Genomic DNA, 27,826 nt, shown 5'->3' on the forward strand with positions numbered 1-27,826 from the left:
ATCAATGGGATTTGAACTCATGGCCTCTGGATCATGAATACTGCGTCTCAACCCATTGAGCTAACAGATGGCTTACAAGTACAGCCTTCCTGGTGCTTTGACTTGAACAACAAACAAGACAAATAACTTTAAAAAAAATGTGTTACAGCATAAATATAAATCTTTTTCATGGGGGACCCTGACACTACATCTTTTCACATTGGGGTCCACTGCCCAAATACATGTCAATTTGGGGGGTTGACAACAAAACGTTTCAGAACCGCAGATTCCAAGGAAACAGCTGTAGGCGAATGGATAGAGTCACTGACTAGTGAGCCGCAGGTAACAGGTTCAAGCCTCAGCTACAGCAGCAAGTCAGGATGTCAAATCAAATAGGTATTATTAGGAGTGAAATGGTTGTGTTTCTTCACCCCAACTGCACATGACATCAGTTTACATGTACGTTATTTTCAGTGATGAAGACAAAACGCACAGACGTTCACTGTACTTTAGTACATTTTGTAAACTTATGACTCTGAGTAGAGTATAGCCTGACTTAAACAAACAAATAACAACTTAGTATAGTCAGATTATTTTTTACACAACTTACATTATGTAATCAAACTACCGAAACGAAAGTTGGTCACCACCGAAACGAAAGTTAAATCCGAAATAATCACTAAGTGTGGAGGCCAAAATCGTCCCCCCAAAAACCTGTTAGGAGCACGTTTCAGGCAATTTAGAGTTGATTGGTAGTCCTTTGTAGTGACTTTTTTGGTCCCTAACACCACAAATGGTTTACATACTCTTTACGAATGTCTTACGCATCATTTGCTTAACATGAATGATAATTCTAGTAATTGTTTGGTGTCTGCATTCATGAAAGCCAGGTAGTTTGCAACAGGTAAGGAGAAAGTCCACATTAACAGACAGTCATAAATGATGAACTGTCTTCACTTTACTGTAGGGCACATAATAACATGTAAAAAGGATTTATAGATATTTTAGGAATGTTTTACAAAGCATGTTAAACATGAACAAACACATTAACAGACAGTTGTAAATGATGAACTGTCTTCACTTTACTATAGGGCACATAATAACATGTACTAAGGATTTATAGATACTTTAGGAATGTTTAACAAAGCATATGTTAAACATGAACAAGCTACCAATAGCTTGTATATATTATGTAACATCAGTTACAAATGATTTAATAATCATTTACAGATGTATTATACATGGCTTATTCTTGAATAGTTACTAATACCTTTATAGATGATTTGTAACCGTAGTTATAAAGGTTTTAGTAATCATTTACGAATGTCAATAAACAGGTTGTTAATGATTTGTTAATAGTCTACAAACTGCTTATAAACGTTTATAAATGCTTTAGAATGGGTCGTTACAAATGATTTAATAATCTTTTACAGATGTATATAAATGGCTTATTCATGAATAGTTCACTACTTACTAATACTTTACAAATGATTTGTAACTGTAGTTATAAAGGTTTTAGTAATCATTTACGAATGTCAACAAACAGGTTGTTAATGATTTGTTAATAGTTTACAAACTACTTATAAACGTTTATAAATGCTTTATAACGGGTCATTATTGTAAAGTGCTACCAAAAATCTTTATGGAGTGTGCATGCGTGAGGGCTTTTAGACAGGTCTAAAGTCTGGGGGAGGATAGTGAATCAGATGGAAATTAGGTTTTGTTTTTTTCAGCTGACTCAGCAGCTACAAGTCTGGGAGACGTTTTCTTATTTGCTGCTTTTATAAAAAAAGACCAGAAGACGACCACTGCATTACACAAAGGAATGATACAGAGAGGCAGGAGACAAAGATAGAGGAATGGAGAGATGGACAATGAAAAGAAAGGAATTTGTTGAGACATTGTTCAGAGGTACAGATTGACTATGTGAGCGTGTGTGTGTGTGTAGGCAGTGGTGGAAAGATTACTCACATTTTTTTACTTAAGAAAAAGTATCAATACTGCAATGTAGAAATACTCTGTTACATGTAAAAGTCCGGAATTAAAAATGTACTTGAGCTCACAATGCGTCGCGATGCGGCGCATTGTGAGCTTGTAGATCGGCTATTTTCAAATGGCCGAATTACATACATTATAGGGCTTAAGTGCTTAATGTATGTTTTGTAATAATAATCAAAGTCTACTACGTAACTAGTAACTAAAGTTGTCAAATAATTGTAGTGGAGTAAAAGTACAATATTTGTTTCTGAGATGTAGTGAGTAGAAGTAAAAGTACTGAAAATTGGAAATACTCCAGTAAAGTAAAAAAAAAAAACTAAAAATTGTACTTAAGTACAGTTCTCGAGTAAATGTACTTACAGTAGTTACTACACCACTGTGTGTAGGTGTGAGTATGTTACGCATGCACGAGCGCAAATGCAAGAGGAGCAAATGCAAGCACATGCACACATTTGTGTATACATTTGTATATCTGTATGGGAAAAGTAAAACACACACAAAAAAAAGAATGAAATATTATCTGCTTCTTTGCACGCAGCTGCTGTTGCAACCCTTCACAGCTTCTCTGGAACAAAATGAGAAACAAAATGGGATGGATTTGCTCCAAGCGCGCGCGCGCGTGTGTGTGTGCGCGTGTGTGTGCGCGTGTGTGTGCGCGTGTGTGTGTGTGTGTGTGTGTGTGTGTGTGTGTGTGTGTGTGTGTGTGTGTGTGTGTGTGTGTGTGTGTGTGTGTGTGTGTGTGTGTGCGCGCGCGCGCACACGTGTAAACAGGCAGTAGTACAGTCAGTGTCAGCCCGGTAGAGCGTATAGACCCTGCTTCCAAGCTTAATTGGATGTAATGGGCACACTCTGTCTGCCCAATCTGGCAACCCCAGGCCCACAGGACACACAATGCTATCAAGGCTGAGATTGCCTCTAATTGCTTTGAATGGATTTCTTTCCCTTGCTCCAACGCGCCCCATCATATTTAGTCCACCAAATAGCCTCTGAAGGCATTTCACGCGGTTGGAGAAACGCTCCGCGTGGGAAAACTCTACAACAAATTCAATTTCCTGGCAACAGGACGAGCTAGCGAGTATAAGCACCTCTATACTCGTGTAATTCAACCAATACAGAGAGACTCTGGGGAGTGCCGAGGGATCTTCGTTTTTAAACGGGGAGAAATGCAGTGGTGTAAAGTAACTAAGTACATTTACTCAAGTATCGCTTTAGTAAAATGTTGAGGTATTTACTGGAGTATTTCCAATTTTCAGTACTTTTACTTCTCCACTATATCTCAGAGGTCAATATTATTTTGACTCCACTACAATTCTTTGAAAACTTTTAGTCACTAGTGACTTTGTAGATTTTGATTATTATTAAAAAACATGCATTAACCACTTCAGCCCTATATACATTTCGGCCTCTTGAAAATAGCCGATCTACAAGCTCACGATGCGTTCAATTAGCTGCGACGCAACGTTCGGCACGACAACTCGCTCGCTTCAGCTCGCTCAGTGCTGCCTCCCGTGACGCAAGTTGGCTTGAGATTGCGCGCCTCCTCTGTCATGGTCCAATACTATCATTTAGTGGCGAAAAACATTGTCCGCGGTTGTTGGAGAAAATAGTGTCATCAGTGGGATTCTATCCCAGGAAGTGTGGGTTCTAATGATTAACGAGGCAAGCCACTGAGGACGGTGCTGGGATGGGCCATTCGGGCTGTATTAGAATGTGATAACTTCCCATAGCGGGGGAGGGCCCGGCCCGGTGCTCACATCAACAGTGTCCAAATTAAAACACTATTCAATGTCACAAACAAGTCGACTGCAGCGAGTAATGCTTACGCCAACAAAGACAAACACAATCACAGTTTAGCCACGCCCCAGCGGGTGAGCTGCTCACTCGTTCTATCCACTTGTTTCAGATGAGAGTTTCTCCTGACCTGCACACAGAGTGAGCTGAGGTTGGAAGGCAAAACTAATGTATGAGACGCTGACTGCCTCACCTCCCTAGCCAATCAGCACTCAGACGATGTCTGACAATGCCCCCCACAGGTTCCATTTCTTTCCAAGTATGTGTGTGTTTATGCACTGGTGGAAAAAGGTACTCAAATTCTTTACTTAAGTAAAAGTATCAATACTGCAATATAGAAATACTCTGTTGGAAGTCAAAGTCCGGAATTCTAAATGTACTAGAGTAAAAGTACAAAAGTCTTGGCTTCAAAATGTACTTAAAAGTAAAAGTACTCATTGTGCAGAATGTCCCATTTCAAGTTTTCAAATGTATCCAAAACATTTTAAAATAGCAGATCTACAAGCTCACAATGTGTCGCATCGTGACATATTGTGAGCTTGTAGATCTGCTGTTTTCAAATGGCTGAAGTGGTTAATGTATGTTTTGTAATAATAATCAAAATCTACAAAGTCACTAGTAACTAAAGTTTTCAAATAATTGTAGTGGAGTAAAAGCACAATAGCTGCCTCTGAGATGTAGTGGAGTAGAAGTCAAAGTATTGGACATTGGAAATACTCCAGTATAGTACAAACACCTCAAAATTGTACTCAAGTACAGTACTTGAGTACATGTACTTTGTTACTTTCCACCACTGCACACATGCATGTTTGAGTGCATGTGCACTGTTAGCAGGGAGAGGGATCTCACCTCTTGATGAAGGTCGCTGAGGTCACGGTAATGGGCGTGGCGAGCGCATCCCGGATACTGATTGGAGCAGCAGGAGTCAGGTGGCCACTCCATCTCCGTCATCTCCAGCCAATCAGTGAAGTAGATCACTCCGCAACACTTAAACTGACAGTGACAGCCAATCGATAGTGAGACAACGTGATCAAGTGTGTGTGTGTGTGTGTGTGTGTGTGTGTGTGTGTGTGCGTGCGTGTGTGCGTGTGTGCGTGTGTGTGTGTGTGTGTGTGCGTGCGTGTGTGTACCTCTGTCTGGAAAGTGTTCCATGTGTGTGTGAGCCATTGATAGCGCTGCAGCCCATAGTTTGGCATCCTGGACTTCAGACTGATCATATCGGACCTCTGGACCGAGGGCTGAAAACACACACACACACACACACACACACACACACACACACACACACACCACAGATTGTATTTGACTGTCCCCGAGTGCAATACAAAATTAAAATTGCTGCCAAGTGTAGACAGTTGGTATTTTATTGTTAATGTTCAAGGTATTTGATTTGATTTAACTATTATAATGACCATTTATTTTTGCATACACATATTTCCCTCTTTTTTCCTTCTTTTGTATGCTTTTATACTGCTAAGTGGAGTGGATTGCTGCCAAACTAAGTTTGGTATACAGGACAAGTTGAAGTCTCAACTTGAGAGCTGGTCTCTCTTGAAGAACTTCAAATACTTCAGATGGGCTTCACTGATAACAGCATTAGGCACTTTCTCTGATTTGATAAACCCATTCAACCCGGGAACGCATACTGTACTGTGTCATTTTAGATTTTTAGCTATAACCATTATTGTATACTTTGGGCTATTCAAAAATAGCAGATCTACAAGCTCATAGCGCGGCACAGAGTGCCGCGCTATGAGCCTGTAGATCTGCTATTTTTGAAAAATCATGAAAATCTTTGAATATATATATATATTTTAAAGCAAACATTTTTTCATGTCAAGGACCCCCAAAATGATATGTATTTGACCCCCACCCCAATCTCAAAATATTTTGTTCCAGGGACCCCCCAGAAGCAAAGATTTTAGTTAAACATTTATATATATATATATATATATATATATATATATATATATATATATATATTCAAAGATTTTCACACATTTTCAAAATGTTTTGCTCATAGCGCGGTACTCGGTGCCGCGCTATGAGCAAAACTTGTAGATCTGCTATTTTTGAAGAGCCAAAGAAATGTAAAATGACACAGATGCCTTCCCGGTCTTAATGGGTTAACCAAGCTGTGACAACATGTTCTTTCCACTATTTTTTGCTGAGTTATTATTTTTCTTTGAGTGAAATTTTTATGTCTGTGCTTCTCTTTGATGGCGCTACAGCATTTCTTGGACAGATCTTCCTTGAGATAGAGATGTCCAAATCAAGGAGACATCCTGGTTCTAAATATGGGTTGACTAACTGTCCAAGGTCAGTGTCAGAGGTACTGGAAGCACGTCTACTATCAGCTGGTCCAGGATCTGATCCCGACAGAGCTTTTCACTTCTTTAAAGTCTCTCTCATCTTTAAAAATAGCACACTGTAAAGTCCTAAGTGTTAATTTAAGTGAGCGTACCAATGTAACCAAGTGGACACACAGCCAATATGGATTCAGAGCAAACACATCAACATCTCTGGCACTTAATGAGTTAATTTAAGAAATCACTAATTATCATATAATTTACCATTGACCAGCGGTGGAAGAAGTACTCAGATATTTTACATAAGTAAAAGTAGCAATGCCACAATATAAAAATACTCTGTTACAAGTAAAAGGCCTGTGTTCAAAATGTTACTTGAGTAAAAGTACAAAGGTATTGGCGTCAAAATATACTTAAAGTACCAAAAGTAAAAGTACTAAAATGTTTGAAAATAGCAGATCGGCTATTTTCAAATAGCCTAAGTATAAAATAGGGCTGAAGTGGTTAATGTATGTTTTATAATAAAGTGTTCAAATAATTGTAGTGGAGTAAAAGTACAATATTTCCCTCCCTAGTTTGTAATTGTACTTAAGTACTTAAGCCCTATTTGTATACCTTTATACCAACGCGTTGCGGCGCGTTGGTATAAAGGTATAAAAATAGCTTGTAGGTTTAAAGGTATAAAAATGAACTTGTTAAGAAGATTCCCCAAACTCTAGGTTTAGTATTATTGTTTATGTTTTTCCTCTAAAATGGACCCTTTGTTTCCACTTCAATGTGTGCTGAGTGCACAGCAGTTAATTGGCCAACTAGTTGCACCTGCTGTTGATTTGATGATTTGCAATCCCATGCACCTTTAAAAGCAAGTGTTTGGCCAGTTTGTCAGGTCTGGTACAGAGAGCAGCAGCAGAGTCCATTCTAAGTGAGTTTGTTTTTTGAGTTTGGATATGTTTTTGATGTGCAGTATATGTTTGATGTGCAGTATAATGAAATTATGTTTATGTTACTTTGTTTACATGTGGGTAACTTTTCTCCTTCTGTATTTTGTCTAATATACAGAAAACCACACACAATTAAACTGCAAATGCTGTAACCCCCTGCACAGTGGGAAAAATAAAAACTACAAAAGAAAGAAGCGCGTTGTCATTTACGCACCACGGTGATCACACCTACCAACCAACAAATTCTACTATTGAAAATTTTTACAGAACTTGTAGATCTGTATTTTCAAAGATTTTAGTACTTTTACTTTTGGTACTTTCATTATATTTTGATGCCAATACTTTTGTATTTTACTCAAGTAGCATTTTGAACACAGGCCTTTTACTTGTAACAGAGTATTTGTATATTGTGGTATTGATACTTTTACTTAAGTAAATATATCTGAGTACTTCTTCCACCACTGGTCAGTGCACACACAAGCACAACCATCCGCACACGCACACACACACACACACACACACACACACACACACACACACACACACACACACACACACACACACACACACACACACACACCTGCTGTGGGACAGAGCTGCTGTGTGTTCTTTCAGGTAAAAGATAAGGCCCCATAGCCAGGAGGGCCAGTGGCCATTGTAGCTAAAGAGCCCGGGTCATTGTCTTCACCTCCCCACTGGGAGGCAAGGAGAGCGGAGGGGAATGAATAGAAACCGCATTAGACTATCAATCCGGACCATCTCCAGAATGCCTTTGAAGCTATTCTTAGCCCCCGATGAAGGCCTCTCCTAAAGGCAGCTCTCTAACCCAGTGGTTCTCAAACTTTGTCATGTCAAGGACCCCCAAATTGACACTTATTTGCCCGCGGACCCCCATTTGAAAAGATAAGACAGGGACCCCCATAAGAGAAGAGAAGAGAATTTTTACGGCTCTAGCAGTGATTCTCAATCATTGTAATTTAAGGTTTGACATGCATTAGGGCTACGGACCCCCATTTAATGGCATTTCTATCTCTGGGACTCCAATTCATATTGTAAAATCAATGTTATTTTAACTCTGAGAGTGTACAAATGGAACCAAATGGACCCTAACGGGTCCATTTGGTTCCATTTGTACACTTTCAGAGTTACAGACCCATAAAGGTCCATTTGGTTCCTATAAATCATTTAGCTGGGGACCCCCTGGTATCCCCTCAAGTACCCCTGGGGGTCCCCGGACCCCACTTTGAGAACCAATGCTCTAACCCCACCGATTTAGTCCCGACTCGGCGGCGGGAGGCGTTTGGAAAGAGTCTACTGCCGACAACGTGTTGTCGGATAGCGTTGTTCCGTAGCGGTTTGGTCCGAGCTGGCTTCGCGTTGCCAGATTATGTGAGTGAAACAAGCGAGCAGGTCTATGAAAACAAGCCCAAAAGAAGCGACCGGTTTCAACACTTGAGCACCATTATAGCTCATAATAAGCAGACCTGGCAACACTGGCAGTACAGCCTGCCAGCTCTAGCGCATTAGCACAACAATGTGCGCATGGCCGAGCGCTTGCGCTGAACTAAATGCCAACTTTTGCCAACAGAGTACCAGTCTGTTGCAGTCTGAAGTAGTCTGAAATAGTCTGTTTGGTGGAGAGTTATACCGTAAAACGTTAAGCCATTTTTGTGCGCTTGCCCTATACATTTTGCACGTACAAATTCTTGTACAACAATTCTTGTTGTTTATTTGCGCGACCCGGCAGTCCAGCTGCCTGGCGCGGGAAGTTGTGCAATGTTGTTTGCTTTGAAGTACACAGACACACACACACACGCACACGCACACACCTTGTCTACAGTCAACAGAAAAAAAGCACGGAGGAGCACGGAATAGCGGAGAGGGTGAGACATGACTGACATTCCTGGTTATTCTTAGAATGGAGCGATGCAACAGCACTGCTCTCAAACGTCCAAACGCAGTCACACAAAACGCAGTGGTGGAAAAAGCACTCAAATGTCTTACTTAAGTAAAAGTATCAATAGTGCAATGTAGAAGTGCTCTGTTACAGTGGTTCTCAAACCTTTTCATGTCAAGGACCCCCAAATTGACACTTATTAGCCCGCGAATTAGCCCCCATTTGAAAAAAATATGCCAAGGACCCCCTTGAGAAGATTTTTTTTATGGCTCTAGCAGTGATTTTCAACCATTTTAATTCCAAGGACCCCCAGTTTGACATGCATTATTAGGCTACAGACCCCCATGTGATGGCATTTCTATCTCTGGGACCCCAATTTATATTGTGAAATCAATGTTAATTTAACTCTGAGAGTGTACAAATGGAACCAAATGGATTTGGTTCCATTTGTACACTCTCAGAGTTACAGAGCTATAAGGGTCCATTTGGTTCCTAACTATCTATCATTTAGCTGGGGACCCCCTGGAACTCCCTCAAGGACCCCTGGGGGTCCCCGGACCCTACTTCGAGAACCAATGCTCTGTTACAAGTAAAAGTCCGGAATTCAAAATGTACTTGAGTAAAAGTACAAAAGTGTTGGTATCAAAATGTACTTAAAGTGCCAAAAGTAAAAGTAATAAAACGTTTGAAAATAGCAGATCTATAAGCTCACAACGCGTCGCATCGTAGATCTGCTATTTTGTGACCTTGTGAGCTGCTATTCCGTGAGCTTGTAGATCGGCTATTGTAAAAAAAAAACTAGGTATAAAATATAGGGCTAAAGTGGTTAATGTATGTTTTATAATATAATCATTTATATCTGCAAAGTACAATGTTTGCCTCTGAGATCTAGTGGAGTAGAAGTAAAAGTATAGACAATTGGAAATTCTCCAGTAAAGTCAAAGTGCCTCAAAATTGTACTTAAGTAGAGTACTTGAGTATATGTACTTGTTACTTTACATCACTGGTGACCAGTGCAGACACAAACAATAAGCAGACACATAACAGATAGCTGTGCCGTTCAAGACCAGAGAAAAGAGAGCCACACAGAGTCTGTGTCACCTTGTCATAAGTCCACACCCCGCTGGCCAGCTCCACGCAGAAGATCACCAGCAGGCTGGCAAAGTACTGGAGGGAGAGAGAGAGAAAAAGAGAGTTCGTAGTTAGTTTCGTTATTCCGAACTTTTGTTTTATTAGTATTAGTATTCAGTTATTTCTATACTTTAATGCAATCATCATACGCTACTACTGAAAGCACCACAACCCACTTCCTTCATAGACCTTCTTAACTCATGTCCTGCCATACACACACAAAGTCGTTCTATTAAATAGTCCACTTGCCCGCCGACACGCATAAAGTCGTTCTATTAACCCATTAAGAACTGGAACTGTCATTTTTAGATTTGAGCTAAAAAGCATTATTTTACACTTTGGGCTATTCAAAAATAGCAGATCTACAAGCTCATAGCGCGGCACCGAGTGCCGCGCTATGAGCTTGTATATCTGCTATTTTTGAAAAATCGTGAAAATGTGTGCAAATCTTCTGAATATATATATTTTTAAAGAGAACATTTTAACTCAAATCTTTGCTTCTGGGGGGTCCCTGGAACAAAATATTTTGATGTGGGTCCGCGGCCAAAAACATATCATTTTGGGGGTCCTTGACATGAAAAAGATTGAGCACCACTGATATAGAAACATACGTTTTTCAGAAAACTGTTGAGATTTAGGAGACATGTAGAATCGGCTTCAGGTCTCAATGGGTTAATACCTTGGCGGGTGATGTGTTCATTTTTCACTTATTTTACTTCTCATCTGCTTTTGTGTCAAAGCAGATGTTTTATCGCAAAGCATTGAAATGAAAATTGTGCGACAGAAAGAGAACGAGCGAGACAGACAAACAGAGATAGAGACGGAGCGAGGAGAGGAGAGGATACAGGAGAGGAGAGGAGAGGAGAGGAGAGGAGAGGAGAGGAGAGGAGTCATGACAAGCAAGGACAGAGACAAGAGACAGAGTACTAAGATGCATAGTGTGTTTAGACTAGCCAGTCAAACACGTGTTCTGTGTAATGTCCAGTCTAAACCAATGATCCACTGTTAGTCTGAAGGTGTCTCTATGAATGATGGTGGCACTAATGGTGATGATGGGATCTGAGGCCACCTCCCCCAGACCCAAAGAGCAGGCGCAGAACACCCATCATGACAAAGGTTTGAGAAACACGGATATAGAAGCATACGTTTTTTTTCCACAAAAGAACTGTTAGGATTTAGAAGACTTGTAGAATCCCCCAGAAGCAAAGATTTGAGTTAAAAATGTTCGCTTAAAAAAGTTATATATATTCAAAGATTTGCACAAACTTTCACGATTTAAAAAATCCTGATCTACAAGCTCGTAGCGTGGCACCCGGTGCCGCGCTATGAGCTTGTATATCTGCTATTTTTGAATAGCCAAAGAAATCTAAAAATGACACAGATGCGTTCCCTTCCCGGCCTTAAAGGGTTAAACAGCCCTCTGCAGATAAACAGAAAACAAACGCGTGCCGTCTACACTCACGCATATACGCACGCACGCACGCACGCACGCACGCACGCACACGCGCACGCACAGACAAAAGCAGTTATTATAAAGATGAACGCGTGTGACAGGCCTGTCAGCGGGGGGGGGGGGGGGGGGGGAGTGTAAATACATGGTGGCAGACAGATGGCTCTGCCTTTGTTAGTGCAGTCCATGTACTACACACTAACCAGCCCATACCTAGACGACACACACACACACACACACACACACACACACACACACACACACACACACACACACACACACAGGCTGCAAACAAACAATTAGTTTTAGAAAGGATTAATTTCTTGATTTTTCCTTTAACCTCTCTCTCACACACACACACACACACACACACACACACACACACACACACACACACACACACACACACACACACACACACACACACAGAGAGACACACACACACACACACACACACACACACACAGAGACACACACACACACACACACACACATACATACTAATTCAATACTTTTACTACAAGTAAGACGCGCGAACGCTGGAAGCGAACGCAGCTCAGCCGATCTACAAGCTCCGGACTTTTACTACAGTACTAACAGAATATTTCTACATGCCCGTACGCTCGCGCGCACAAACAGCCATGTAGAGGTGAGGGCAGGGCCATGTGGCATTTGAAAAGCATTTGAAATATGCCTAGACTTTCTGCACTGGACTTCCTCTCCTTAACATTTTTTTTTTTTACTTATGTTGCTATATTATCAATGGTTTTCAAACTTGTCAAGGACACCCAAAATAATATGTATTTGACCGCGGACCCCCTCCCATCTAAAAATAAATTGTTCCAGGGACCCCAGAAGCAAAGATTTGAGTTAAAAATGTATAAAGATTTGCACAAATTTTCAGGATTTTTCTAAAAATAGCAGATCTACAAGCTCATAGCGCGGCACACTCGGTGCCGCGCTATGAGCTTGTAGATCTGCTATTTTTATATAGCCAAAGAAATCTCAAAATGACACAGATGCGTTCCCGGTCTCAAAGGGTTAAAGCAGCTCTCCACCGCACCGATTTTGGGCCGACGCGGCGTCGAAAAGCGTTGGAAAGCATCTGCTGCCGATAAGTTCAGTATTTGGGCCGACTGGTAGAGCCGTGGGTGGGCAGAGCCGTGAATATTTACAAGCGACTTCACAGGAAAACAAGCAAAAAGTCGCTTATAATAAGCAGACCTGGCAACACTAACAGGCCAGCTTGCCAGTGTTAATGCATTTGCACAACAATGTGCGCTGCGGCCGACAGTTTGTGCCGACTTTTGCCAACAGACTACCAGTCTATTGCAGTCTGTCGTAGTCTGAATGATGTAGTCCAGGGGTCTTCGATGTTTTCGGCCCCCTGTAGTAACTCTGAGGACCCCCTAGGGGTCCCGGACCCCCTGTTGAAGACCCCTGATGTAGTCTGAAGTAGTCTGTTTGGTGGAGAGTCACCTTATACACAGAGGGTAAGCGGAATGGAGGGAGAAGGAGGACAGGTGGACCAAGGGGGGGAGAGAGAGAGAGAGAGAGAGAGAGAGAGAGAGAGAGAGAGAGAGAGAGAGAGAGAGAGAGGGGTTTAAGTTTAGGCGGAGGGGATTGCTTTCTTTAAGTGGCAAGGAGGCCTATTTTTAAGCGACCTTTTCCCTCCTCAAGTGGAAACAGCCAGCAGGCTGCAATCTAAAACCCCTCCCCAGCTTCCCCTGAAACCCCATTGTGCCTCCATTCAATTCAATTTGCATTACTATTGGTCTGTATCGCGCGTCCACCTTGCGCAACAAGCAGCAAAGTGAGACAAAAGCATTTGAACTTGGGGTCACGGCGGGGAGGTACTGTATATACCAAACACGGTGGGAAACAAAAGCAGTGCAGACAAGGCAAACAATTACGACAAGACGAGATGCCACGGCGGTTAACGATGGCCGATAGGTAAGTGTCAGTTTGTCAGATAGGTATAAGTGCACGTTAAAGTCCAACTGATCGGTATCCACGTCGTGTGCTGATGCAAATTCGTACCAAACCCACAGAGCAGGCCCCTTAACCCAGTAAGACCGAGAAAGCGTCTGTCATTTTAGATTTTAACCACTTTAACCATCATCTTATACTTTGGGCTATTCAAAAATGGCAGCTCTACGAGCTCATAGCGCGGCACCGAGTGTCGCGCTATGAGCTTGTAGATCTGCTATTTTTGAAAAATCGTGAAAATGTGTGCAAATCCTTGAATATATATATTATTTTAAAAAGATTTTTTTTAACTCAAATCTTTGCTTCTGGGGGTCCCTGGAACAAAATATTTTCAGATGGGGGTCCACGGCCAAATACATATCATTTTGGGGGTCCTTGACGTGAAAAAGATTGAGCACCACTGATATAGAAACATAAGTTTTTCAGAAAACTGTTGGGATTTAGAAGACATTAATCGGCTTCAGGTCTTAATGGGTTAAAGCAAACATTGTTAACTAAAATCTTTGCTTCTGGGGATTCTACAAATGTCATCTAAATCCTAACATTTTTTAGAAAAAAAAGTATGTTGCTATATATCAGTGGTATTTCAAACTTGTATTTGGCCGCGGACCCCCATCTTAAAATATGTTGTTCCAGGGACCCCCAGATGCAAAGATTTGAGTTACAAATGTTCACTTTAAAAATATATTTTAAAAAATGTGCACAAGGTTTCTCGATCTCTCAAAAAAATAACAGATCTACGAGCTCACGTGCCGCGCTATGAGCTTGTATATCTGCTATTTTTGAATGGGCAAAGTATAAAATAATGCTTAAAGTGGTTGCACAGATGCGTTCAAATCCTGCATCCTCCAGCTCTATAGCAGCGACAGCACAACCGAACGGTATCGCCTCTACTGTTGCATGCTGCTAATGCAGGAAAAAAGACCATGAAGGCGTTTTGACATTTCTGCCGTTCCTGGAGGCGTGTGGCTGTAACTAAGAAGTCATGTCTGAGGTGTGAACCTTCAGAACGGCGGGCTAACGGTTACAAAGCGCGTTCTATAACAGAGAGAGCTTGTGGCTTCATGCCGCCACCGTAAGCTATCCAATACCGTAAATCTATCCAAGTGCCAGAGTGTCCATGAGCAAATGAACCTTTATTTTTATGTCACTGCTTAATGTTCTAAAATACAGTGGTGGAAAGTAACTAAGTACATTTACTTAAGTACTGTACTTAAGTAAAATGTTGAGGTATTTGTACTTTACTTGAGTATTTCCAATTTCCGATACTTTTACTTCCACTCCACTACATCTCAGAGTCAAATATTGTACTCTTACTCCACTACAATTATTTAAAAACTTTAGTTACTAGTTACTTTTCAGATATAAATTATGATATAATGAAACATACATTAACCACTTTAGTCCTATTTTATACATAGGCTATTTGAAAATAGCCGATCTATAAGCTCACAACGCGTCACATCGCGACGCGTTGTGAGCTTGTAGATCTGCTATTTGCAAACATTTTAGTACTTTTACTTTTGGTACTTTAAGTACATTTTGATGACATTTTGATGCCAATACTTTTGTACTTTTACTAAAGTAACATTTTTATTCTGGACGTTTACTTATAATAGAGTATTTCTATAGTGCAGTATTGATACTTTTACTTAAGTAAAGAATTTGAGTAATTTTTCCACCACTGCTAAAATAGCCTGAACTAGAAGCATCACAAACACATGGCATCGGGACTTGTTGTGAGCCTGCAGGTCTGCTATTGAAGGAAAGTCAAATAATAGCCGGTATATTGGCCAAACCAATATATCGGTCGGGCTCAAGAATTTTAATAGCAGTTTAGACGAACATCAAATCTTTGCTTCTGAGGATTCTACAAACTAGACCATACCCGGTCGACGCATCCGTGGGGGGATATGCGCACATGATCTGGCAACCCGGGAGGCAGTTCGTCCCATAGCTGGGCAGCCGCAGCTATGGGACGACATTCTTTGACACAAAAACGCTAATAAGAAGCTGAGATTTGATGAAATTGAAAAACGGGCTTCACAGTTAAGTTCAGATGGTAATGGTCAATGGCTGTGTGCAAAATCAGAGCAATTGGTCCAGCCAGTGGGGAGAACCGGGTAGCTTCACCACCACTACAAACGCACAGAGGTTACTAGAATTATAGTAGGATAGTAGGATAGTAGGATAGTAGGATAGTAGGATATCTTCTAAATCCTAAACTTTTTTTTTTTTAAACGTATGTTGCTATATTATCAGTGGTTCTCAAACTTTTTTCATGTCAAAGGAAATGATATGTAATTTGGCCGTGGACGCCCCCCATCTCAAAATATGTTGTTCCAGAGACCCCCGAGAAGCAAAGATTTGAGTTCATTTGAGTTCAGATTTGAGTTCACTTTTAAAAAAAAAACAAAAATATATATTGAAAGATTTGCACACATTTTAACAATTAAAAAAAAAAAATTGAATAGCCAAAGAAATAAAAACAATTACACAGATGCGTTCGCCGGTTTTAAAGGGATAGTTCACCCCAAAACATTATTTTTAGTCACCCCATGGAGACTTGAATATTTTTTTGTTTTTGTCGCATTCCTAAGCCAATAATTTGATGACCAGCGGACTGGTAGACAGCGGTTCCGGTAGGAGACACAAAGGAGACTCTTTGTGTCTCCTACCAGAACCACAGCCGGTCATCAAATTTTTGGCTTAGGAATGCGACAAAAAACAAAAAATGTCCATGAATTCAGGTCTCCATGGGGTGACTAATCCATAGAAAAAAAGTCATTTTGGGGGTGAACTATCCCTTTAATGGGTTAAAACATCCACTCCTTTCTTGTCTGTGTGCATGAGCGAGCACTGCAGATGTAAACAACAAGTGTTGCCGTTGCCGATGCTGGTTACAGCAGCCAGTGTGTCTGTCTGTCCTTGGGAACCACCGGGGAACGTCCCCCCCCCAAAAAAAACGTTAGCCGGCTGGTGAATAAGGCCCCGTCCCGTCCGTTCGTAACCCTAGCAGCACTCTCTCCCTCTCTCAGCCTGCCCTCAGCAGGTGGGGACAGATAAAGTTACCCCATTGTCATTGTCCCCAGTGCTGGAGATAGTATTGTCCCCCCCTCAGTGCGTCAGCGAAACACAAGAATGCCCTCTGGCAGACTGGCCCTCTACAGAGAGAGGCTCCACACTGAGGTGAATGGAGTTGCCACTGAGGGGGGGGGGGGCAGAGAGGAGAGACGAGAGGACAGGAAGTGAACCCGCCTATACCATGAACAAATACGCACAGAAGGCAAGGCCACTACGGGATCAATAGTGTGTGTGTGTGTGTGTGTGTGTGTGTGTGTGTGTGTGTGGGGCTGTTGAGAAGATTCCAAGGGCTTATAGATTAACTGGGGCCCTTGGAAACATGGCTCTTTTTTTCATTTTTTATCACACGATTTTGAAACCCATCTTTTTCACCCAGTGCCAATTGCCTGTAATACATGTAATCCTGGGCGCTACTCTCCCTCTGCCAGCCTAGGGAGAGCCCAGAACTGAGCTCATGCCTCCTTCAATGCGTGAGGAGCTATAGCAAGCCGCTTCTTATCACCTGAAAGGGGGGGGGGGGGGGGGGGGGGTTCCCTGGTAGGACACATGGTTGTCAACATTGTGTCCAACATTCTATGTGACTCATGATGACACTTTCTTTTCCAGTTGAAAGTATATCACTTTTCCTACTCTCCTGTCCTGCTGGTTGTCCTATCTCTGTCTGTCTGTCTGTCTGTCTGTCTGTCTGTCTCTCCCTCCCTCCGTCCGTCCATCCGTCCGTCCTCTCTCTCTCTCTCTCTAGGTGAGTGATTGAGCAGAATCAGCACACCTCTCTCTCTGATGTATGGCAGAATGAGCCTTAACTCAATCCCTCTCGCTTTCTTCTTCTTCTCTCTCTCTCTCTCTCTCTCTCTCTCTCTCTCTCTCTCTCTCTCTCTCTCTCTCTCTCTCTCTCTCTCTCTCTCTCTCTCTCTCTCTCTCTCTGTCTCTCTCTCGCTCGCTCGGACGTGCACACACACACACACACACACCAGTGTTGGTTTTGTCGACTAAAACTATGACGGAAAATGTTGGTCGACTACCTTTTATCACTGACGAAAACTAAATAAAAACTAAGGCATGATGACTAAAACTAAGACTATATATTGACAATTTTGTCAACAAATAAAAGCTAGACAAAAATATTAGGGCGTGACTGATGGAGAAGAGATCCAGTAGAACTAAAAGACAAGTCATTTTATGTTTGGTTGTGCTCGGGTGTTGTGCAGATCTACAAGCTCACAACACGTCGCGCTGCGACACGACGCATTGTGAGCTTGTAGATCGGCTATTGTCAGCATGCAACCAAGTGTAAAATCAGCCATTACGACGCCATCAAGGCACCGCCAAAATACATTTTAGTCGACTAAATCAACAGTAGATTTAGTCGACTATAATTTTATGATATTTAGTCGACTAAAACTAGACAAAAACTAAAACAGTTCAAATGATTTAAATGCGACTAAAACTAAATGGAATTGTATTTAAAGACTATGACTAAAACTAAATCAAACTTTTCTGTCAAAAATCAACACTGACACACACACACACACACACACACACACACACACTTTCTCTCTCTCTCTCTCTCTCTCTCTCTCTCTCTCTCTCTCTCTCTCTCTCTCTCTCTCTCTCTCTCTCTCTCTGCTACCGGTGAATAGTTTTACAGACTGCACTCGTCTGCAGAAGTGCTCATCAAGCAGGACGCTGACATTGGCAGACAGCACAGTAAAAAATTCTCAGCGCTCACTTAACTCAGAAAGTATACACTCATGAATTAACCCATTAAGATCTGAGGCCGATTCTACAAAAATGTCTGTTTTTAGAATGTCTTCTAAAAACTGTTTTTTGAAAGAAACTTACGTTACTATGTCAGTGGTTCTCAAACCTTTTCATGTCAAGGACCCCAACATGTACTGTATATGTATTTGGCCAAGGACCCCCATCTCAAAATGTTTTGTTCCAGGGACCCCCCAGAAGTAACGATTTGAGTTACAAATGTTCGCTTTGAAAATATATATATTCAAAGATTTGCACACATTTTCAAGATTAAAAAAAAAAAAAAAAATTTGATTTGAGCTAAAAAGCATTATTTTACACTTTGGCTATTCAAAAATAGCAGATCTACAAGCTCGTAGTACGAGCTTGTAGATCTGCTAGATCTGTCCCATCCCCAAGACCCAAGACCCAAATCTGGCTTTTTATTTGTTTTTATTTTGCCCTCTGGCTTCTCTGCTGGCGGCCTTGTTGGAACATTCATAAAGCTACCAATGGTGGAAAAAAGCACTCACATATTTTTAAGTAAAAGTATCAATACTTCAATGTAGAAATAGTCGGTATCAAAATGTACTTAATATACCAAACGTAGAAAGTACTCATTATGCAGAATGTCCCATTTCACAAGTGAGCGACGCGTTGTGAGCTTGTAGATCTGCTATTTTTAAATGGTCAAAATGTATATATGGGCTGAAGTGGATAATGTACAGTATGTTTTGTAATAATAATCAAAATCTACAAAGTAACTAGTAACTAAAGTTTTCAAATAAATGTACTGGAGTAAAAGTATAATATTTGGATCCGAGATGTAGTGGAGTAGAAGTAAAAGTACTGAAAATTGGAAATACTCCAGTAAAGTAAAAAAAAATACCTCAAAACTGAGTAAATGTACTTAGTTATTCATAAAGTTGTCTGTTAGCACAGTGTGATGCTGTCAGAGGAGGCTCGGGTGCCAGTCCGGAGCGCCTGGCAGCGTTTTGGATTGTAATACCACTGGCACACTGAAATACAGAAGTTGTGAACTCACACCAGGGGCTGAAGGGTGCCTACCTACCACAATTACAACCTGCTCTTCCAACAACAACCAGTGGAGCTCAGCATAGTTTCCACACACACACACACACAGACATACGCAGCACATATACAGAACATACGTGTGTGTGTGTGTGTGTGTGTGTGTGTGTGTGTGTGTGTGTGTGTGTGTGTGTGTGTGTGTGTGTGTGTGTGTGTGTGTGTGTGTGTGTGTGTGTGTGTGTGTGTGTGTGCGTGCGTGCCCGCGCACACACACACACACACACACACACACGGAGGAAGAGCGAGAGTGAGCACAACAAACACCTTACCCAGGACAGGAGCAGCAGATTGCATTTCAGCGTGCCGCAAGTACACACTCATGAATTAACCCATTAAGACCTGAGGCCGATTCTACAAGATGTCTGTTTTTAGAATGTCTTCTAAAAACTGTTTTTTGAAAGAAACTTATGTTTACTATGTCAGTGGTTCTCAAACTTTTTCATGTCAAGGACCCCCAACATGTATATGTATTTGGCCAAGGACCCCCATCTCAAAATATTTTGTTCCAGGGACCGCCCAGAAGCAAAGATTTGAGTTAAAAATGTTCGCTTTAAACAATAGATATTCAAAGATTTGCACACATTTTCACGATTTTTCAAAAATAGCAAATCTACAAGCTCGTAGCGCGGCACTCGGTGCCGCGCTACGAGCTTGTAGATCTGCTATTTTTGAATAGCCAAAGTGTAAAATAATGTTTTTTTAGCTCAAATCTAAAACACACACGCACGCACGCACGCACGCACGCACGCACGCACACGCACACGCACACACACACACACACACACACACACACACACACACACACACACACACACACACACACACACACACACACTCTAAAGTGAGCACAACAAACAGCAGCTTACCCAGGACAGGAGCAGCAGATTGCATTTCAGCGTGCCGCAGTACCCCACCATGGCCACTATGATTAGAAAACAACACACTGCTATGATGACTGGATGGACGGCCGGGGAATACGTCAGGACCGCTGCTTCCTCCAGCCTGGAGGGGGGGAGAGAGAGAGAGAGAGAGAGAGAGGGGGGGGGAGAGGGAGAGGGAGTATTTAAGAAAGAGTTATCACAATACAGGACTTCTACCAATGGGGGCGGGGGTGGTCGGTTCCAAGAGCTTGTAGATTAACATGGCCCCATGGAGTGCTTATTTAATTACTTGTGTTCATTAACACATTAAAAACGGGAACGCATCTGTGTCATTTTTTTGTATTTCTTTGGGTTATTCAAAAACAGTAGATATGTCGCGCTATGAGCTTGTAGATCTGTTATTTTTTCTTTATCTTGAAAATGTGTGCAAATCTTTGAACATTTTTAAAGCGAACATTTGTAACTCAAACCTTATTTCTGGGGGGTCCCTGGAACAACATATTTTGAGATGGGGCGGTCCGCGGCCAAATACATGTCATTTTGGGGGACCTTGACATAAAAAATGTTTAAGAAAAAACAGGTCAGGGTTACAGCGTGATATGTCACCACTGTGTCCACAATTCTGCGGCTCGGCCTCGTACTGACACTTTTCTTTCCAGTTATTAAAAAAAAAAATACATCACTTCTGATTCCCAACTCTCCATCAGAGTACATCCTATCCTGCTGGACAGAGCGCCTCTAACTCTCCATACCCCAATACCAGCGGTTCTCAAACTTTTTGGGGTCAGCAGGGCACTCCTGAGTCCTGCAATTAACTTTTTCCATTCACGGCACCCCTGAATTACATCATTACCTTTATACCTTATATTCATATTAAGGTACGTAAATATGTAACCGTTCCCCCTAAGCAGGGTTGCATTTGGTGATTTGGAAAGCCGTTGCACTTTATTTTAACGACGTCACGCGCACGTCGCTTAACACGTACACTACAGGTCACACAATGGACGTGTGACAACCGGCGGTCGGCAGCCTTTGTCAACTTTGTAGAGGTGTGAATTTAAGGCTGTTTTAAAATCTATGCATCTGGCGTGCGCGTGCTCCTGCTCAAAATAGCGGTTGCACGGCGCGTTAGCCCCGCGTCCCATGACCAACGCAACCCTGCCCCTAAGGTACAGCATGTCACAAGGAAAACTTGAGGGAATATCTGTTTCCATAAGGACAGCTTGAAAATAACTTCATAGTTGATGTTTAACCACTTGAGACCTGAAGCCGATTCTACATGTCTCCTAAATCTCAACAGTATTCTCAAAAACGTATGTTTCTATATCAGTGGTGCTCAATCTTTTTCATGTCAAGGACCCCCAAAATTATATGTATTTGGCCGCGGACCCCCATCAAAATATTTTGTTCCAGGGACCCCCCAGAAGCAAAGATTTGAGTTAAAATTGTTCGCTTTAAAATAATATATATTCAAAGATTTGCACACATTTTCTCGATTTTTCAAAAATAGCAGATCTACAAGCTCATAGCGCGGCACTCGGTGCCGCGCTATGAGCTTGTATATCTGCTATTTTTGAATAGCCCAAAGTGTAAAATAATGCCTTTTTAGCTCAAATCTAAAAATGACACAGTTCCAGGTCTTAATGGGTTAACCACTTGAACCCCAGCATCCCTCTTCTGGTGTGGAACATTAGCCAAAAATAGCCGATACAAGCTCACAGCATGTCGCAACGCGCCACGTTGTGACCTTGTAGATCGCCTAGTTTTTTTTTTTACAAAGAGATTTGGTGTATTGGTGAATTCCAAATATTATCAAGGGATTCTGTGGCACCCTTGGACTTGCGGCACCGCACCCTAGGGTGCCACGGCAAGCACTTTGAGAAATCCTGCCCCATACGTCTCATTCTCTACGTTGCATTTATTTTGAGCTCTCTCTTTCTCTCTCTTCTCCCTCTGTCACTCTCTCACGTTCTCTCTCTCTCTCCCCATCTGCCAGTCTCACTCGATCCCTCTCTCGCTCGCTCTCACTCTCTCCCTCTCTGTCACTCTCCCTCTGTCACTCTCACTCTCACTCCCCCATCAATCTCACATTCTCTCTCTCTCTCTCTCTCTCTCTCTCTCTCTCTCTCTCTCTCTCTCTCTCTCTCTCTCTCTCTCTCTCTCTCTCTCTCTGTAGTGCATCATTCAGTAAACAGTGAGGGCATTCTGCAGGAATGTGGATGTCCTCTCCAAACGTTGCACTCACCTCCAAACAGTGGTGGAAAAAGTACTCCAATTTTTTTACTTAAGTAAAAGTATCAATATTGCAATGTAGAAATACTCTGTTGGGAGTAAATGTCCGGAATTCAACATTTACTTGAGTAAAAGTTAAAAAGTGTTGGTATCAAAATGTACTTAAAATACCAAAAGTAGAAAGTACTCATTATGCAGAATGTCTCATTTCACAAGTTTTCAAATGTATAAAATGTATACAAATCTTTAGAAAATAGCAGATCTACAAGCTCACAATGCGTCGCATCGCGACGCATTGTGAACTTGTTGATCGGCTATTTTCGAATGGCCAAAATGCATATATAGGGCTGAAGTGGTTAATGTATGTTTTGTACTAATAATCAAAAACTAAAAAGCAACTAGTAACTAAAGTTTTCAAATAATTGTAGTGGAGTAAAAGTAAAATATTTGCTTCTGAGATGTAGTGGAGTAGAAGTAAAAGTACTGAAAATTGGAAATACTTAAGTAAAGTAAAAAATACCGTACAGTGCTTGAGTAAATGCACTTAGTTATTTTACACCTCTGCCTCACAAACGACAGATGGGAGAGCTGGGGGATTGTGTCTGGGAGCGTGACTGGAAAGTTTTGAGGTAAATGTATTTGGAAGGATATTGCAGAGCGCCTGCCCCGGTCCAACAGGTTCCTGCAGGGAATCACGTATGAAGCCCATCAGATGCATGATTCAATTCGATTTTCATTAGAGGGGTGACGGGCAGTGTTGCCAGATTCTGTGAGAGAAACAAGCATCCAGGTCTAGGAAAAACCAGCCCAAAAGAAGCGACTATGGGCCACATGAGCGCTTTAACACATACATCAGCTATTTGAAAATAGCAGATCTACAAGCTCACAACGCGCGTTGTGAGCTTGTAGATCGGCTATTTTCAAAAAAATATCTTGTGGGGAAATTACAATAAGCAGATCTGGCAACCCTGGTGACGGGGAGTATAGAGGCGAGTGAGCTGTAGAACCGGGTGAGCTGTAGAACTGGTCGCTTCCTGTTACCCTCGGCCAACCCACCCACCCACGAACGCCTGAACTTGAGAGAACAAATAAGGAAGGGGTTCCTTGTTTGTTCTCTCAGGTTCAGGCGTTCCCACCTCTTCTGTGTCAGGGACCACTTGAAAATCTTGAAGGCATTCGATGGGCCCACATCATTGGACCACTTAACCCTTTAAGACCAAGACCTATCGCAAATAGCCGATTTTAAAAGATTGTCAATAAAGTATTCAATCAGTCAACCAATGGATCACTCACCGGGTGTGAGCTGTCAGGGTCAGCACGGTGTTCAGATAGTCCCTGAGCCAAACCGCCACTCCCAGGACACATCCTGACATCAGCTAGAGGGAGAAGGGTGCAAATCATAAAGGACACATCAGGACACATCCTGACATCAGCTAGAGGGAGAAGGGTACAAATCATAAAGGACACATCAGGACACATCCTGACATCAGCTAGAGGGAGAAGGGTACAAATCATAAAGGACACATCAGGACACATCCTGACATCAGCTAGAGGGAGAAGGGTACAAATCATAAAGGACACATCAGGACACATCCTGACATCCGCTAGAGGCAGAAGGGTACAAATCATAAAGGACACATCAGGACACATCCTGACATCAGCTTGAGGGAGAAGGGCAACACATCATAAAGGACAGACACATGTTAGAGGGCACATCCTGGCATCAGCTTGATGTTATCAACAGTTGTGGAACATTTTTTTAACTTAAGTAAAAGTATCAATACTGCAATGTAGAAATACTCTGTTACAAGTTCGGAATTCAAAATGTACTTGAGTAAAAGTACAACAGTAATGGTGTGACGCATCATGAGCTTGTAGATCTGCTATTTTCAAAAGATTTTCATGCATTTTATACATTTTGATACCAATACTTTTGTACTTTTACTTAAGTACATTTTGAATTCCGGACTTTTACTCAAGTAAATGAGCATCGCGCCTGGCACAGCCAAGTTCTGCCAGGGAACTCAGTGCAGTTGTTGGCGGCCTACCATTGGACCGCCTCAGCTCCACGCTCACATCCACTCATCCAATCACACACATTTCATTCTCAGACCGCTCTATTTAAGGTGGAAGTTTGCACTTCTCATCCTGCTTACTTTTGTTGCTGCTCATGCTATTGCTGCTGCTCTCACTGCTGTCACTGCTGTCTTGCTAAAATTGCTGCTCACCCTCCACCACCTCAGCTACCACCTGTTGTTTTGGATCAGCTGTTTATGTACGGGGGATTCAGAGTCCCTATGGTTGGGAGATGCGCTTTATCAGAGAACCTAAAAGCAGATCCAATTCATCGCCAAACCATAATAAATACATTGCTCATTTATATTCAATAAAAATATCTTATCCTCCATAAGTTGTCTTTATCCATTCATGAGTTGTCCTGACAGAACAAGAGTATTTATACATTGCAGTATTGATACTTGTTCTTAAAGTACAAAATGCGAGTACTTTTTCCACCACTGTTTGTGGACCCTTGGGAGACGCCACTGGACATAGATAGAAGACCACCTGCTGCTTCTCTTACCCAGAAGAGTAAGTTGAGAGCGTAGAGCAGGCAGCGCAGGCACCTCACCGCGTCCTCCCGAGCCATTCTGAGCACACAAGTACACTCCTCATGTTAACCCGGGTCACCATGGCAACAGGCACTGTCAACAAATAAGGAAGGGAGGAAGGGGAGGGGGGACATATGTGAATAAATTAGAATAATCAGTGGTTCCCAAACATTTTAGCTCGAGACCCAAGAGAGAAATTGAATAGACATTTGCCCGGGACCCAACCTAGTGAAAATAGCAGATCTACAAGCTCTACAACGGATCTACAAGCACTACAACCCATCCCGATGCTTTGCGTTGAGAGCTTGTAGATCGACTACTTTCACTACTTCTTAAACATTTGTTTTCAAACTTATGGAATTTCTTATATTTTTGGTATTTATTTAGCTCTGGTCCATAGCGTTAGAATGAGCTCTAGCCATGCTTGTACCTGGTTTTTGAAAATGTGACATTTACAACCAGTATATCTACATAAACGTTCAGATTTCAAATATAAAGTGCTGACCCCAAATTCACAGATGTAACAAGTTAAAGCGCCCGGGTCTAAGTACCCGTATCTTCCGTATTGTTCAATAAAAAGATTTTTAATCCGATCGGTGGCCATTTTCTTTTATTATGATTTATTTTTTTGTATTATGTATCAGAGTGCAGTACACCTCCCAACCAATAAAGGCGCGAGTTGAAAGTATATGGAGAAAATTCGGAGAAAATGACCACCAATCGGATTAAAATGCTTTTCATTGAACAATACGGAAGATGCGGGTACTTAAACCCAGGCGTTTTAACTTGTAACATCCATGGCCGCGGGTTATATACTTTATATTTGAAATCTGAACGTTTATGTAGATGTACCGGTTGTAAATGTAAAATGTTCAAAAAGCAGAAAAAAAGTAGCGCCATGACTGTCATGATATGACTGTCATGTTTCAGGGCTATGTAACACTATGGAACAGAGTACTTATTCATGAAATTATTTTTGAAGATGTTCAGATTTTTTTTTTTTTTTTTCAATTAATGAAAAATGCTGATTTTTTTTGGGGGGGGGGGTTAAAAAGAAATGTTTTGAAAAATTAAAAACAGGAAAAATATATATCACTCGCGACCCATAAAAAATGGACACGCGCGACCCACAAATGGGTCCCCGAGCCACTCTTTGAGAACCACTGAAATAGATGATATCACCAATTACGACTCCCCGGAAACAACGACCCCCCCCCCCCCCCCCCTTTCCTTCCCAGAAACGGCAGCAGCGCGTCTCCTCTCTCTCCAGTGCGTAAAAACATACCAGGGTTTACATGTCTCGGGGTTGCTCCGATCCGATGTCTTGTTCCAGCAGGCTGTGTGTGTGGGGGGGGGGGGGGTATATACAGTATAATAATAATCCGTGGGAAGTTCCAGAGAAACAACAACAGGTGGTTCTTTACTCTCCTGGCCCGTGGTGGATCACTGGGATGATGGAGTGCTGCGGATGAGCGTTCAGCGGCGGCGCTGACATTTCCAAATCAATCATCACTCACTTAGCGAATTCGCTACCAACGAAAATGTCTCACACGCGACTTTTTACGCCACTCTTCAGGCTCCGCGTCAAAGCCATTGTGGGCAAAACCAACCAAGAGCGACAGTTACACAGACTTACGATCTTGGTTCAGTTCAGTTGTCCCAGCTTTTATGCTGCAAAAAAAAAAGGTAAAATAAAAAGTTTTATGAGACACGTCCCAGTGTATATATATAGATCCCAAAAACAAACGATCACAACCACAAGATCGCGGCAGTCACACAGTCCTCTTTTTGTGGCAGCGATTGCCCAAAGCCGCCGTTATTATTATGAATGCCTAAAACATACCGCTTTGCCCGTTCTTCTCGACCTGCTGCTGAGCTGATAAGAAGCTCCGTCCTGTTCAACTCTGTGTGATTGCGGAGTGAGTGGTCGTTTGTCAGGCAGCCTAGGGGGGGGGGGGCGGGGCGGTCCACAGGGTCCTGACCATACTGTATAGTGTCCTGACGCTGCTGCCTAATAATTGAATCTCGGCAGCTTGGCTGCCCCTCTGCACTGTGAAACTCCTGAGTGTTCATTTAAACCAGGGGTCTTCAACAGGGGGTCCGGGACCCTAGGGGGTCCTCAGAGTTACTACAGGGGGTCCGACAATCTTTATGTGATGTGATTTTTTTTTTTTTACCTTAACCACTTGAACCCTAGCATCCCTTTTCTGAGGAGAACTTTAGCCAAAGAATAGCAGATCTACAAGCTCACAACGCCTCGCGCTGTGAGGCGTTGTGAGCTTGTAGATCTGCTAATTTTTTTGCAAAGAGGTGTTTGGTGTAGAGGGAAAAAAAGAGCAGACCAAGTAAACAAAAACAGTTAAATCTGAAATACAATTTTTATACAATATAGAGTAGGGGGTCCCTGCTTCATCTCTCTCTCAGCTAAGGGGTCCTTGGCCTGAAAACGTTGAAGACCCCTGATTTAAACCATTGGTTCTCAAAGTGGGGTCCGGGGGCTCCCAGGGGTCCTTGGGAAGGTACCAGGGGGTCCCCAGAAAAAAGATTTTCACAATGATTTTAACACTTAAACCATGCATAGTTTATACTTTGGCTATTGAAAAGTATTCAGATACACAAGCTCATGAGCTTGTAGATCTGCTATTTTTGAAAAATCATGAAAAGGTGTGCAAATCTTTGAATATGTTTTTAAAGCAAACATTTGCA

At 42.0% G+C, this 27,826-nt stretch overlaps 1 protein-coding gene across 1 annotated transcript in view; it reads right to left on the bottom strand.

Moving 5' to 3' along the window:
- The window catches only part of tspan12 (tetraspanin 12), a 32,464-nt gene extending 5,456 nt beyond the window's left edge, over positions 1-27,008 (bottom strand). Inside the window, exons 1-7 of the mRNA XM_084050298.1 lie at positions 26,406-27,008; positions 25,093-25,213; positions 23,805-23,887; positions 20,265-20,400; positions 10,017-10,082; positions 4,899-5,006; positions 4,618-4,761 (exon numbers count right to left, since the gene is read on the bottom strand). Coding sequence (XP_083906424.1) covers positions 4,618-4,761; positions 4,899-5,006; positions 10,017-10,082; positions 20,265-20,400; positions 23,805-23,887; positions 25,093-25,158 — 603 coding nt within the window. The 5' untranslated portion in view covers positions 25,159-25,213; positions 26,406-27,008. The remainder of the gene's footprint in view (positions 1-4,617; positions 4,762-4,898; positions 5,007-10,016; positions 10,083-20,264; positions 20,401-23,804; positions 23,888-25,092; positions 25,214-26,405) is intronic.
- Positions 27,009-27,826: the final 818 nt, after the last annotated feature.

The sequence above is a fragment of the Gymnoscopelus microlampas genome (assembly GCF_963454915.1).
Source record: "Gymnoscopelus microlampas genome assembly, chromosome: 23".
Lineage (NCBI taxonomy): Eukaryota > Metazoa > Chordata > Actinopteri > Myctophiformes > Myctophidae > Gymnoscopelus > Gymnoscopelus microlampas.